A 14,812-nucleotide genomic window follows, 5' to 3' on the forward strand; every position below is an offset into this window, starting at 1 on the left:
CCTTTGGCCCATCTGTCTTTGTGAACTATAGATAGCAAATGAAAACATTTAAAGCTCAAATCAAATCAATTAATCAAAAGAAGACCCTCAAGGTCATTAAGTGGCCCCAATTACTATGGGGAATGTGAATTGTTTTTTTCTGTCTTTTCAGGGCAAGATAATACACTGGGTAATTACTGATGCCTTTCTGGGACCAGAATCTAATCCTAGAGCACAAAAAGCTTAAACCAGATACAACTAATATTCACATAGAAAGCATAAACAAGAATATTATTTAAATGCAATGCATGTAAAAGCTATCAGCAGTTTTGAAAGGAAAAAAAAATGCTCTTTCATTTATTTGAATACTGTTTACATTCTACTACCGAGTCTGTCCAGAGGGAGGAGGTAAATAGCCACATTTTTATCTTACTTTAAAGAAAAAGGAACTCGCTGAAGAGGCTCCTTCTCCCTGTGTATATAACTTCAGCTCATATGGGCTTTATTTGTTGCATATTATTCTATCTCCACCAGTGTTGGGGTTTTTTTAAAACTTAATGATCCGAGCCTTAGAAAAATCTAGATTTGCATAACAAAGTGTGACATGAATTATATTAGGAACACAGCATAGAGTTTGACAGCACAAATTAAATGTTGATTAGGAATAAAACACCACAGCTGATATGAGTGAAGAATTCTGATCTGTGACTAAGAGTCACATGTAAGGCATACATCACGAAATCTTAACTTCACTAGAGTTGATGAGATTTTGACTGTTGACTCTGATAGAGGCACAGTATGTAAACACAGAAAGATATATCAGTATTGAGTCACAAATAAGTGAAAAATAAAGAACTAAGAAATACAGAAAACCTAAAGCATTGGAATAAAATGTCAATAACCCTGCTTGATTTTGCATACAACAGTTCAAGTAGCATGGTGTATTTGCAACTTCTCTTTTATAAAAAGAGGAAGATTAGGAACAAATAAGGGCAATGTCATATCATGTACTACCTATTAATGCCCTCGGTTTTGAGTAGGATTTTCTACTGATGCTCTGCTCGTACTGTAACTTTATCTTAATAATAGCTCAATGAGAGCATTTTCCTATAGTAACTCAGCAACAATTTTCTCTAATGCTCCCATTCTACTCTACATCCAATGTAAATCTCATTGGATGACCCAGATTGAGATTGGGAGCATATATACATTTAAACATGAAGTACTTCAGCTGATATCAGTTTCACAGTGATGCGTTTTGCTAGATTGCAATCTAAATTGACATAAATTAGCTATAAGGTTCATAGTTAAAAACTCTCCACATGCAGCTAATTTATCATTTTGGAACTAAAACCAAATCAAATGGATTGAATCACAAGAACAAAAAAGTGATTAACCAAGCCTAAATCTTGGTCTAAGACTACATGGCTGGTAAGGCTAAGGAGAAGTATATGTACAGGTGACTCATACCTTGGTTAAGAACATTTCTTTTAGCCACAACTCAGTTTTGTGCTGGCTATAGCAGTGTACAGTTGTCTTCTGTAGAGCTAGAAAAATCCAAAAGCTTTTCTACAAAGTAGTAACTGCTAGCAGGTTTTAGGAGCCTCCTGGCAGAAAAGGATCAGTGAATTCTTACATTTTCTCCTGCCATACCTATATTCAGATAAAAAGGGCATGTTAAAATGAAGTCTTCTCTAGTATGTGGTTTGGTTGTTGGTTTGGTTTTTTTTCTTTTCTGCTACAGGATACCTCCAGAAACTGCCTGAGCTTGCTTCAGTGCTGCTTTGAGGAGCAAAAAGCCTTCCTAATCTTAGTTAATCTGGCTCACACCATCACGCAATTTGAAGCACAAATACAGGCTGGGCAGAGAATAGATGACAACAGCCCTGAGGAGAAAGACTTGGGAATGTTAGTGGATGAGAAGCTTGACACAGCCCAGTAATGTGCATTCACAGCCCCAAAAGCCAACCAAATCCTAGGCTGCATCAAAAGAAGCATGGCCAGCAGGTCAAGGGAGGTGATTCTCCCTCTCTGCTCCACTCTCACGACACCCTGCCTGCAGTGCTGCGTCCAGCTCTGGGGCCCCCAACATAAGGACATGGACCTGTTGCAGCATGGAGTGAGTCCAGAGGAGGGCCACAAAGATGAACAGAAGGTTACAGCACCTCTCTTATGAAGACAGGCTGAGAGAGCTGGAGTTGTTCAGGCTAGAGAAGAGAAGGCTCCGGGAAGACCTTACAGCAGCCTTTCAGTGCCTAAAGGGGGCCTGCGAGAAAGCTGGAGAGGGACTCTTTACAAGGGCACGTAGTGATAGGACAAGGGATAGTGGTTTTGAGCTGAGAAAGGGTAGCTTTAGGTTAGATATTATGAAAAAATTCTTTACTATGAGGGTGGTGAGACACAGGAACAGGTTCCTCAGAGAAGCTGTGGATGCCCCATCCCTGGAAATGTTCAAGGCCAGGTTGGATGGGCCTTTGAGCCACCTGGTGTAGTGGAAGTTGTCCCTGCCCATGGCAGGGGGGTTTGAACTAGATGATCTTTAAGCTCCCTTCCAACCCAAACCATTCCATGATTCTGTGATCTACAAATTAACCACATTACATGGTTATTTCTTGCAAAGCATAAAATAAATATCAGCAATAGATTCAGATCTGTAAAAATTCCTAGTGCCGGTAGTTCAGAACAATGTGAAAATTTGCTTTCATTACTCGCTGGAAGTTGCTTTTGGTAATCCAGGGAGAAGATCCAGAGGAATCACGCCTGAGAGTGCCAGGACATTAGTTAATTCTCCTGTGTCTTTCTTTTGCCAGTCTAGTAAGAAAAATCAGTATGGAAATATGATAAGAGCCTGTGCTTGCACTGCTTTCCAGACAGAGTTGAGGAGCAACTTTCCCAAGAAGTGCACCAGGGCTGCATGCAAGCTACTAAGGAACGAATACTGAGCTTCTGTCCAATGACCATTGGTCAGTTAATGAACACTCAGTCATTAAACATTTTACTGCATGAAAACACATGCAACCTGTCATGTATCATTTATTACTCCCAATTGCCATTTCCCTGTATATACTCCCTTGCTAAGTTGTATATCTCAAATTTGACCAGTATGCTCTAGTCTGAAGAGGAAGAAAACAAAGTGTCAGCACAATAAAGAGTTGTATCATAAATAAAATTGTAAAGTTTCATTGGGGATAACAACATCAATGCCCAGTAATTCTTGTCTGTCTCCAAGTCTGAAATGTTTTCCAAAAGTTCTTCCTTAGTTCAGCCCTGGATAAATCACTAGCAATCTAAGTGAACTGTGCAGAGGCAGAAAGGGGTGTAGGGAGGTGCTACTTGTCTTCTCTCAGCTGCGAATGGTACTTCAAAATGAGAAAAGGTCAGCATCTTGGCCTGTATAGTTGCCAATGATGACATCAACCACAATAATGTGATTTTTTTTTTTCAAGTAATGGCAATGAAGTGTGGCATTATTTCAAAATTTCCAGGTGAAATACTTCTAGTCATAGGGTTTGGTTGCCTGCAGCAATGAATTCAACTAGTTGACTATGCGCTACACCCAGCAGAAGTCCCCTCCCTAACTAAGTTTCTCCTCAGGAAGCACTATGGCCTTACAGCTTCAAATCCAGCAGTCATGTTGCCCCATTGCCCCATTGCCCCATCCCAGAATGCTAGAGGGTGTAAAATATACTGTACTGTGAAAATCATAAAACAGTTCAGTGCATTCTCTACGAGGCTGTTTACCAGTGCATTCATCTCTAACATGGAAGTGTTTCATGCTTGCTTCATCACTAATTTCAGCAGGTTATCTGAAACAGGAAAGACATGAAAAAGGATAAAAGATACGCTCAAAACAGAAAGAACCCTTGGTTTCAGCGACACTATGGTTTGGGGTTTTTTTATTTCCACACTTCAAAACACACTGGGTTATTATTCTGGGATGTGCAAGGAGGCCAAATATGGGTGAAAAACAGGCACGTTGAAGATGCTGGAAGCAGGTGGAGTATAGTGATCCTAACCAGACCACTGTACATCCAGGAGTCAGTGATCCACAGTACAGTGAACCCGAGCAAGTCCAGGTCTGTGCTGTGCTGCCATCAGGCCTGTGGTGTGACACACAAATTCCTTGGCTGCAGGACAGACATACTCCACCAGCGTCTTCTCAGAGGAGCCTGCTGGCAGCTCCCACTTGGTGCAGGTGGTTACACCACCTGCATGACCTTGCCTTTATCTAGAAGTGCAGCAAGAAGTTCTCATGTGAACATCCTTTGTGAATAGCTGTTTTCATGTAAGAATATTAAAACAGCTTGAATGACCAAGGAGGAGCTTCCCTCTATGGATGGGGCCTGTGCAGTGTGCTGTGGGATAAGTCCACCCAGAGTCAGTCCAATGCTGCAGGAATCTGAAGGGGTGTAAGATTTACTTGCTATCTGTATTACTCATCTCCATTTTGTCTTTTTAGAGGAGAAATTTTATTACATCATTTGTTGTCAAGTGTTCCTTAATGAGATTCAGAGAAAAAACCCTGCACCATCCCTCCCAATGTGTTGCCCTTACTCCCTGGTGCAGAACAGGGAGCTACAGGGTAACTGACTGGCTGCAGGATAAAGCTCTGTGCTATAAACTCTGTGCTGCATTGCAACAGGTTGCAGAGTAGGGAGATGCTGATACTTATATTTTATTACAAAGATTATAATAAATATGAGGAAATAATATAAATATTTTCATATAGTATTTGTGTATGTAAAATACAATACAAAATAGGAAAAGGGAGGGATGCTTGATTTTAATTGTGAGGCTGTTAAAAGCAGTTATGCATTGTGAAAGATTGCTCAAAGCCAGAAGCCAGAGGAAGAAATAAAGGGAAAGAAGCTTTAGACAGACTGACAGCAGTGGCCAGGAGCATAAGGGAAGATGAATGTGTCAATGAAACAGCTAGTCCTCTGAAAGTCAGGACAGCAACTTGAAGACCTGCTGCTAAGGAAAAAAAGCCAATGCAACCCTTCACAGCAGCCTCTCAGCTGGCAGATATTTACTGCTGAAGCATCCCTGGAATTAGATCTCTTAACTGAAGTTTAGAAGTTTGTTTTAGTAATGAAAAGCAGAAGTCCAAACACGATAAATTTGTGTTATCTCTGCAGGTGTTGAAGCATTCCTTTTCTTCTTTCGGTAATTCATTCTTAAAACATCAAAAATATATGTAGTTATAGACAATACAGAAAAATGAAGCGTGCCTCGTTATTTATGTCTCAAGCATTTCACAAGAATTGCTCAGGTTTAAACTTGGCCACTGTTGGAACAGAAGTTTCATCCTCATCTTTTGAGATAGCTTCTCATAGCACCTCAAGCTCCTGCCCTGCCTTTTCAGCCTTCCCGCATATGGGACAGACTTGGTTGTGCCTCAACACCACAAAGCTTCCCTAATAAATTCCTGCAGGATTTCAGAGGCACTGTGGGAGCTTTCAGGATGTGAAACCCCTCTCAGATGCTAAAGGCAGACAAACAAGGTGCTGGCTATTGGCTCCAAGCAAACGTGTAGCAGAGAATAAGGGCAGGGCAAACAGCTGGGAAGGAGTGGTGGGCCAAAGGGCCTTGAAGGAAGGGAATACTTTGCTTTTTGTTCTCAGCAGTACCCAGTTCCTCTCACTTTTTAGGTTACTCTTGGCCAGGAGGGTAACGTATTCACAATTCCCTTTTACTCGCATCACGTTTGTGTATGAGACTTGAAGGGATTCCCGGGAAGGCCCTTTGTCCCCTCTGGGGACACTCCATCCCCGCACCCTCACAGCCCTCTCCCGAGGCCGCTACGCCCCCGTGGCGGCCGGCCCGCGCCCCCGCCGCCTCTCCGTTCCGCCCCGCGGCTCCCCTCCGCAGCGGCGCAGGCCGGGGCGCCTTGAGGGCGGGGGGAGCCGGCGCCGCGACCCACCAGGCGAACCCAAGCGAGCGCAGAGCGGCCGGCCAGGCAGCCCCGGGCTCGCAGGCATCGCTGTCCCTCCCTGGGAAGAGCGGCCGCCGGCACCCGGTGTGGGCTCGCTCCTCTCAGAGAAGGGGCGGGCGCAAGACCCGCGGCAGCTCCGGGGACCCCCGAACCCCCGGGACCTGCCCCGCGCACAGCGAACGGCCCCGCCGTCCGGCCCTGCCGGGGTGGTCGAGGCGGGGGGCGGGGCCGTGGCGAGGGGGGCGGAGCTCCGCCCGCCCCGCGCGGCGGGGGGGAGCGGCCCGCGCTGCCGGGGCGCCGCCGGCGGTCACGTGCGGGGCCGGTGCGTACGGCACAGCGGGGCGGGCGGCGGCAGGAGCGGTGAGGCGCGGCGCGGCGGGGCTGGCGGCGGGTCAGCCCATCCCGCATTACTCTTCCGCGGCGCGCAGCAGGGACTGGGGAACGGCAGGTGACGCGTCCTCCCGCCGCGGCGTTTGTTTTGTTGCTGCCCGTGTTACGCCTTTGGCTGCCCCATCTCCCCGGGCTGCTCCCGGGCCGGCGCTGCGGGGCGGGAGAGGGCGCCAAGTTCAGCCGGAGCTGGCTGCGAGGGGCGCGGCAGGGCGGCCGGGCCGGGACGGAGAGGCCTGCGGGGCCGGCGGTGCGTGAGGGGGGTGCGTGCTCCCACCGGGCCGCCCGCCCCGCGGGACCCCGGTTCGCTGGCAGCCTCAGGCGTCGTCTCGGCCCCGGAGCTGCCGGGAGCGTGTCCGGGGGTGTGGTGCGGCTGTCGCTGCCTCTCCCGCTCGGAGCCTGTCAGCGTGAGGCGGCCAGCCGTGTGGGGGAGCGGCCTGGAGGCCGGGGCTGAGGAGCCGAAGCGGAGGCAGCCTCGGTAGCCGGGCGCGGGGGAGCCCTGGCCCTTGGGAAGCGGTGTGGGGGCCCGCTGTGGGGCGCGGGTGGGCCTTCCCCCCCCCCCCCCCCCCTCCTCCTCTTCCTCCCTCTCCCTGCAGCAGCCCCGTAGCTGCGGCCGGGGGCCGGTGCGGCGGTCTGAGCGCACCTTTCCCGTAGGCAAGAAGTGCCGTTGCCGTGACACGCGGGCCTGTCGCCTCAAAAAAGTGTTTTAATTACCGGTACGGAAACGAACTGCCCGATTCCAGCGCGTGGAGAACTCCAGCGGCTCTGCTGAAGTTCTTCGGTGCTTGGCACTGTGCTTGCCTGCTGATCCGGTGGGACCTCACACTAGCTGTGGTAAGCTTATTCAGAGCTCTTGGGCTGAAAGTCTTTGATGTAACAGAACTAGAAACTATGTGCAGCAAACAGCCAGGAGATGCCTAAGAATGAGGATTAGTTTACCTATTGCCTTGGCAATGGTATTGAATTGATACTGTGTTGTTGCATCTGTGTTAATTGCTACTGAGCAGGCAGTAACTTGATTTTTAGACAAGGTGGTTCTTGCACATGAGGTACCATGAGACTGTTACAGAAGCATGTTCAACTTCTAGAATCCTTTACTTGGAAGTTTGAAATAACTGCTTTTAGATAACATCACTCATGCTTCTAGTACTGCAACTCTTTCTTCTTGGAACAGCTCCTGTCAGTGCAGTGTGTTGTGTGGGTTTGTAGACAGGTTCTGTCTGTTTGTGTGGTTTTAGTGCATTTTGTCCTCCTCCTTTAAAAGCATCACATCATAGCGTGTGCGTGCTGGGACGTGTAAGAAGCCTTCCTGAGTGAGTATCACCCTTTTCTACAGGAATCTAGTCTTCATTGCTGGAAGGAGATCTCTTGAAATACTAGCCAGTGCTGTGCTTTTTACCAGTCTTACTATTTGTCACAAATAGAAAGCTTCCTATGCAACCAGTGGCTGCTGACTCAGAACCTTAACATCAAATACTGGCATTGCCACTTGTCAAGCTGCGGCAGAGTGAAAACTAGCCACCTTCTGCTTAGTGTGTATTCTTGTTATTCTGGGATGTGTACATGGCAGGAGGCCTCAGCAGAAGAACCCAAAGCAAAAGCAAGTGGGTCTTATCAATTGTGCTGCCCTGTGGTGGGGGATGGTGCTTTAGGTCTTTGTAAACTGCTTTGAAAGAAAAGCACCTTTTTTGGCTTGGACTCTCTCCTAGTGGTTGAGTAAGGTTGGTAGTTTGTAGATCAGTTGTTAGGTGGCCTTCTGTGATTAAGCATTCTGCAAAACTCCCTTCAGCAGGCATGCAGGCAGATTACTAACCTGAGAGCTCTGCTCTGTGTTGGAAACAACCTCTGTGTGCAGGCAAATGCTGTAATAGCATGAGATCACTCTGGCATAGATCTCATAGAAGAAGATAAAAGCAGAGCATGCCAATGCTATTTTTTATACCTTCTTAAAGGATAAGATTCAATTAGTAGCCAAGTACTGCTCCAGTAGTCCTAATGAGTTCAGTGGAAGTGCCTTGCAGTCACATCTCAGCTGTATAGGAGACACTAAATACTGGTTTTGTGGTGTTTTCTCATGGTATATCAGTGACCGTAGAGACTACCATACAAGCTTTTCAATACCAGAAGGCGTAAAGATGGCCTGTGAAAGGCAGTTTAACTTATATTAGCTGATTAAAGGAGTAAGGTAATGGCGGCAACACCACTGACTGAACATGTCAGCTCTCTTAAGTGACTAGTAGCTTTTGCATATGGGCAGCGCAATTCATATAGATTAACCTGCTATTAGTATCTTATGCCTAATAAATCCAAACTAAACTATTAAGTTTCTCCCTCAGTGCTGATGGTCTGGCTTGCTACCTCAAAACTAGTGGGTGAGGATTTTGGAGCTCTTTTGGTGGTGCGTCATGTGATTAAATAAACTTGCCTGCAGGGGAATACGGGTGTGGGAAGTAGAGTTGAGTTGTAAGCACATAGCTTTTGAATGCCTGTGTGTCATTTTCTTTCCATACTCTAAACTTGCCACTCAGACTTCTGCTGATGGTTGCTCAACTCCATTATAGAGCAAATCCTGTTGCTTGAAACTGTATTTTCAAGATTATGCTAAGTCCTGTTAAGAGCCCTTTTGCTGCCAGCTTCATTTAGACACTCTATTTAGCTTGTTAGCGAAAACTTCAGGTTCTATATCACTTGTCTGATGAGTTACTGCATGCAGTTTCACTTTCCAGCATGGATTGTAGGAACGTTTTCATGTGAGTGATCCTTCTAACTGAGTAATAGCCAGCCATTCTTCCGCATCATTGCATGCTTCAAGCTTACAAAGTGTATTTGAAATGGGAAGCTTGGCCTAAACAGCAAAGTCTTTGAGACTAAACCAGTGAGGCGGACAGACCTTCCTTAGCCATGTTACTATGCATATCACTCTACTGCTAATATTTGTTGTAAGAGTGTAAACAAATTGGTGTTTTTAACCTGATGGCTATTTGGGGGGAGAAAAAACATGCAAATAGTTTTACACAGTGATTCAGCTTTCTGTGTATTTTAAGCTATTTAAGATTCTGCTTATGTGTGTAGCTGTGCTTGCTGCATACAAGAGTTGTGCATTTGGATCAGCTTCTTGGTTCCCTTCCCAAGCAGCCTTTTTTTCCTTCTCATCAATATCAGATGGAAACTGCAGGTTCTTAATATGTTGAAAGTGCATTGCTATTCATACCTGCTGTGTATGTGGGATGTTGACAAATGATACAGGGTAATGATAGGAGCATGCTTCATCTGAGACATTTGAGAGATTGCTAAAGAAATAGTGTGTGGGAGGGGGTGAAAACAAAAGATGAGTTTTGCTCCCATACACACCCCACCCCCATTGCTGATGGGCAGACCAGCAAAATGAGCTCTAACTATCCTCTTAGCTGTATGATTCTCAGTGCTTGCATTCTCTGTCTGCCCCTGAAACAATATCACTCAGCCTCAGAGAAAGTATTACAGACTGATAATATATTAACATACGTGATTTTGGTCTGCCCCAGTAACAACAAACTGTGCTGTGTTGCCTTGGACAAGTGGATAGACTCCTGTTAAAGTAGAAGGTAGCTTCAGGGCTTGAAGGATTACTAGAAGGAAGACTAGTACTGGTGGTTTGTTGTTCGGGGGATTTTTTGGTAGTAGAACTGAAAAGTTGGCACAAGCAGGAGTATTGTCTATAACCACTGCTGGAGAAGGCATTTGTATCCCATGTCTGTGATAGATTGCAAGTGACTGATCCAGTCTATTCTTCTGAAACATGATAGAAAGGGCTTGCTTAGTCTCCCTGTCAAATTCTTGGAAAACAGATTTGCTCTTTCCCTTTGCTGATTGAGCGAAAGCTAGGGGAAAACTCTTTTCTATTGTTAGCTCTTTGGCAGTCTGTCCTGTTCTAGATTCTGTCTCTGTCTTGAATGTTACAAGATCTGTCACTGTTACAGGCTTTTTGTTGCTTACCCAGTGTTCTCACTGTCTCTTTTCTTGCTGAGTGGCTTTTCATCTTGCAGTAATCAAAGGGCTCCCTGCATGTTTCAGCTATGAGTGTGTGTGGTGTGGTCAAGCTGCCTGACCAATGCAGCAGGGTGTAAACAGTTTGTGAGACCAATCAAACTTCTGCTGGTATAGGAGAGCTAACTATGGGAGGCCAGTAATGATCTCTGCAACAATCTGACTAGTAGTCTAGATTCTGCATGATCTGGTAGACCTAGTGTGTCATGGGAAGACGCTAAACTGGAGACACTAAATTTGGACAACCTCTTCTTTTACTGTTGCTTTTCGCAGCAATAAATTGTGTATTGCAGCACAATCTTTTGAGGCTGCTTTTAAGAGGTGTCAAGAAGCAGTGTATTTAAATAGGACATTAAATTATTTTTTTTGCCTGTGGTGAGCTGTGTTGCGTCTGGATCTAGTTGTTGTAATAACATTTAAAAAGCAGCAAAACAACTTCAGATTGTGATTCTGTCAGTGTGGAAAAAGATTGGTTAAGATATCACCTAATAATTGTATTCTGCAAGAGGCATGGTAAGTAGCAGTGTCACTTGCCTAAAGATCTAAGGCTCCCTGTCCAATAAAGAGCTGTAAAAATAGCTATGGTAACAGGATTTGTTTTCTCCCTTCTTGACAGATGTAAATACTGATATTTATTTTTTTTTTTTTTAGTTCAAGAGCAATGGTAAGATGAGCATTAGCTAGTGATGTTTTACAGTTGTTACTTCTTTATATTATACTATTGTGTTTCTTAAAGATAAGGTCAAATCTACAAAGTTGTTTGTCTTGACTCCCCTTTAAGTCAAGGCAGGAGCAGGGGAACAGGTATCTGAGTTCAGCACTGATAGTACCAGTCACTGATGGGTATCTGGGACCTCCATGCAAATTCATCCATGTGAAAACAGATTCTGTTCCCTGGGGCTGGCAGCCAAAATAAGTCTCAATTAATTCTGAAGAAATACCTGGGCTAATAGGCATGCATAATTACTATTTTTTTAACTCCTTGCCTCTGGAAACCTAACCTTTAGGGGTAAAGGTAGAAACCTGATGAGGAAAAAGTAGGTGCTTACTAGTTATGCTTGTAGGAAAGCTTGCCTCATTTGTGGCATACATTCCAAACTTCCCAAGCCACATTTAGAACCTAGAAAACTGAGAAACAAGAAAGCATGGATATTTTGTTATTTAACTGCTTTGTATAAGGAATTTTAATGCCTCTTAGCGGCATGATGGAGTGCTGGATTGTTGAAAAGAGCTTGCACATTACTTGTGTTCCACAGAGGAAATAATTAGCTTTCTCATGCCAGTGTTAGTATTAAACAACGGATAAAAGTGACGTAATGTTAAGCCGTAATTTATAGCAGCATAAGAGATTGCAGAATTGGTTCTTTCGTATCTTTATTAGAGATGAGTACTGAAGCAGAACAGCAGCTTCTCCATGATGCTAGAAATGGAAATGCTGAAGAAGTTAAACAGCTGTTGGATACCATGGACAAAGGAGAAATAAACTTTGATATCAACTGTAAAGGTTAGTATCCCTTCTCAAATGTTCGTAATTTCACTGTTAAAGCCACATGCAGTGAAACTGTTACTGATAGTATAATCTTGCTTTCTTTGGAGTGCTCAATAGAGTAATAAAAAACACTTAGCTGCTTTTACCCTGTGAATAAAGGCCATACTTGCATAGGGGAGAGTTCATAAAAGTGGAGTACAGATAATTGTAATGTACAGAAGACCTCAGAGTAATTCACAGAGGCCCGAAGTGTCAGAAAGACAAAGAATCAGTACCTCTTTTTGCTTGTATTCATGCTTATGCCAATTTCAGAGCTTGTAATACTAAACAAATGCGAGGGTATGGTTCAGGGGAGGTAAAGAGCTTCCATCAGGGCTGCAGAGAAGATTAGGTCATTTATTTGTGCTCTGCTAGCTGTGATTTTTATTTTATTTTTTTTAGGCCATGTTTCATTATCATGTAGTAGGAGCAGCTACATCTCTTGCCATTTGCAGGAATGGTTGAGACAAATATATACTTTTTACCATTAGCAGTATACTAGGTTACCTGGGAAAAGAAAGTAAAACTGCTAGTTATGTAAGTATTTGGCCAACACTGAAGTTTTGCATGTGCATAGCTACAGTATTTATAGCTAAGCAACTTGTTGAGCATTAAAACTTCAAACTGGGGCTGCGTTTGCAAGCTTGCTAGCAATTGCAGACTGCACTATTTCTTTATTCTTTTAGTAGCTTTATATTTCTCTTTATTTACATGAGTGTGTTTCTGGTTGCTTCAAAAAAAGTGGATGTGCATCCCAGTCTTTCTGTACAGGTCGGTATTTTTGTTCAGCATTTAACTGTTAAGTAGCACTGCAAAAAGGAGAAGGGAGAGAGCAACTAGGCTTCTTCTCAGCCATGACAGAAGGAACACCTTGCCCTAGATAACAGGCTTCACTGCTCTTTAAACAAGCTCTATCCCTTCCCCAAGTCTTGTTCTTAATCATCAGTTTACTCATCCTTTTGTTTTACTCAGCCATGTCTGTGTTTTCCCAATAGTTAATGTACTCACCTCAGCAAAACAAGTCGTAAATCCCAAACCCTTGCCACTTCGTCTTTACTGCACTAGTTCACAATTTAAAAGGGAACTAGACAGAGCTTGATGGTGCTGAAGTCCTCCACCCTCACAAGTATATTCTTTGCAAATTTTCATGACAGCATATGTAGTACCCAAACAATTGGAATGAAAGCACCTAAAGATATATGCAACACCCACAAACAAGTTGCTGAAATGTCTTGTGCTTAGAAGAGATTTCAGAGCTTCTCATATGTGTTCTTAAACATAAAATGAAGCGAAGAAAGCATAATCTGCAGTCCTGTATTATGTCAAGCAAACTGGTCTCTGCTCAGCATTTATGCTCAAACTCAAGTCTTAGTATTGTGAAAGTCTGCAGCATAGTAGAGACTTAGCTGACTAAAGGAAACATGGTGCTTAGCTGTTCTTCCAGTTTAGCAGTACATGGCCAGGCAGCTAATACATGCTTGCTAATGGGAGGTGTAGGAAGCTAGAGGGAATGTGCTGGTGGTAGTTCAGGTTAAACAAAATAATTGTGAATATGAACAGCGGAGACTTCACTATGTATAAATTCCAAGTTCTGATTCCTCTAAATGTTAGAGGATGCAAAGCGTAGCTGAAGTGTTCTCTGGGGAACTGTTGTGGTTGTATGAAACTTCAGAGTTAAAACTCTATTCTTCCACAGTCACTCTTCAGAGACTGTTTCAATCACTCTGCTCCTGTAGAGTACTCAATTGGAAATAGACTTAAGACAATTTCAAGCCAAACGGCCTCAATCTGCAGTGTAACTACCCCTGCCATTCTGCCTCCTCACTAGTAAAAGCACTACGTCTTGCTACAAATCCTGATCTGTTAGGCACTACCAGGTAGTAATTGCATAACCACATGATGATTAACTAAAATACAGGCTGTAGACTGCAACTTTTTGCAACCCTCAATCTTTCTTCTCTTCCTTACAGCCTCTTGTCCTTCTGTCATTACCTTCTGGATAAGTAGATGTCCCTAGAAAGTTAGGGTATGGGGAATGTCTTCAATGCTGCAGCAGTTCCTTCAGGACTTGCATCTGATGTGGCAGTGACACTTGGCTTGGAATAAAGTACTTTTGAAGCAGGTGGGAGGCTGTACTGGAGGTAGTGTAAACTTCCCCCAGAGTGTGCCTTGGGAGTGTGTAAGTCTGACACATTGATGTGCCTGGGTGTCAAAGCCTACCTTCAACATCTTGTGAAACCTATCTTGTCTTTCCATGGGTGAGCTTATATCTGAGACTGTGCTCTAGGTTTACAAGTATGAAGTCTGACAACAGTGATCCCAAACATCTAGATTTCAGCCAAAGCAAAGGAGGAGAAAATAAATCCAAGCTTCCTGTACTTGCACTGTTGTGACTGGATTCTAGCTGCAGATAAGCAAGACTTGCTTGATGAGAATCCAGCCACGTGAAGTGAACTTCCATTTCCAGTTTTCTCAGTTCAATGATTTCAAAAGAAGGTATTCACATTAAAACAGCACTAAACCCAGGTTTCATCCAAAACAATTATGTTTTCTAAGGCTGTTTACGTTGTCTCATTCTCCTTAAATACCAGAAAATAGAATATCTAGGACTCTGCAAAGTGAGAAAACTGTAAAATAAGGTCAATGGTCAATAGTGTTATGGCAAAATATCCATTTGAATGACTGCACAGTAGCCTAGTAGAACACAACCAGGAAATAACTGCCTAGCTTGTCTCTGTTCTCTGAAAAAAAACAGTAATGCTTGAGACTTGAAGTTAACTGGCATCAAAGCAAAGAACTGGTTTGGAGGGGTAGGGGAAATTTTTGTGTGTGTGTTCTACATTCTTGTCCTTGCATTCTCCTCTGTGTAATGATGTCCTGGTTTAAAATAATAATAAAAAAGTGCAAACACTTGTGGTTACTTGAAGAGAAGTAACAAACACCTCAAGAGCTCGAGA

At 44.1% G+C, this 14,812-nt stretch overlaps 1 protein-coding gene across 6 annotated transcripts in view; it reads left to right on the forward strand.

Moving 5' to 3' along the window:
* The first annotated feature begins 5,677 nt into the window (after positions 1 to 5,677).
* Positions 5,678 to 14,812, forward strand: part of OSBPL1A (oxysterol binding protein like 1A) — a 78,535-nt gene continuing 69,400 nt past the window's right edge. The window contains exons 1-3 of one of the 6 annotated variants that reach the window (XM_080380581.1): positions 6,228 to 6,362; positions 6,956 to 7,135; positions 11,709 to 11,831. In XM_080380581.1, the coding sequence (XP_080236707.1) occupies positions 11,711 to 11,831 (121 nt within the window). In that variant the 5' untranslated portion in view covers positions 6,228 to 6,362; positions 6,956 to 7,135; positions 11,709 to 11,710. Of the gene's footprint in view, positions 6,363 to 6,897; positions 7,136 to 11,708; positions 11,832 to 14,050; positions 14,352 to 14,812 lie in introns of those variants that run through there. The other 5 variants (XM_080380582.1, XM_080380578.1, XM_080380579.1 and 2 more) reach the window with 5 other exon arrangements.

This window comes from Falco punctatus (assembly GCF_963210335.1).
Source record: "Falco punctatus genome assembly, chromosome: 3".
In the NCBI taxonomy this organism is placed as follows: domain Eukaryota; kingdom Metazoa; phylum Chordata; class Aves; order Falconiformes; family Falconidae; genus Falco; species Falco punctatus.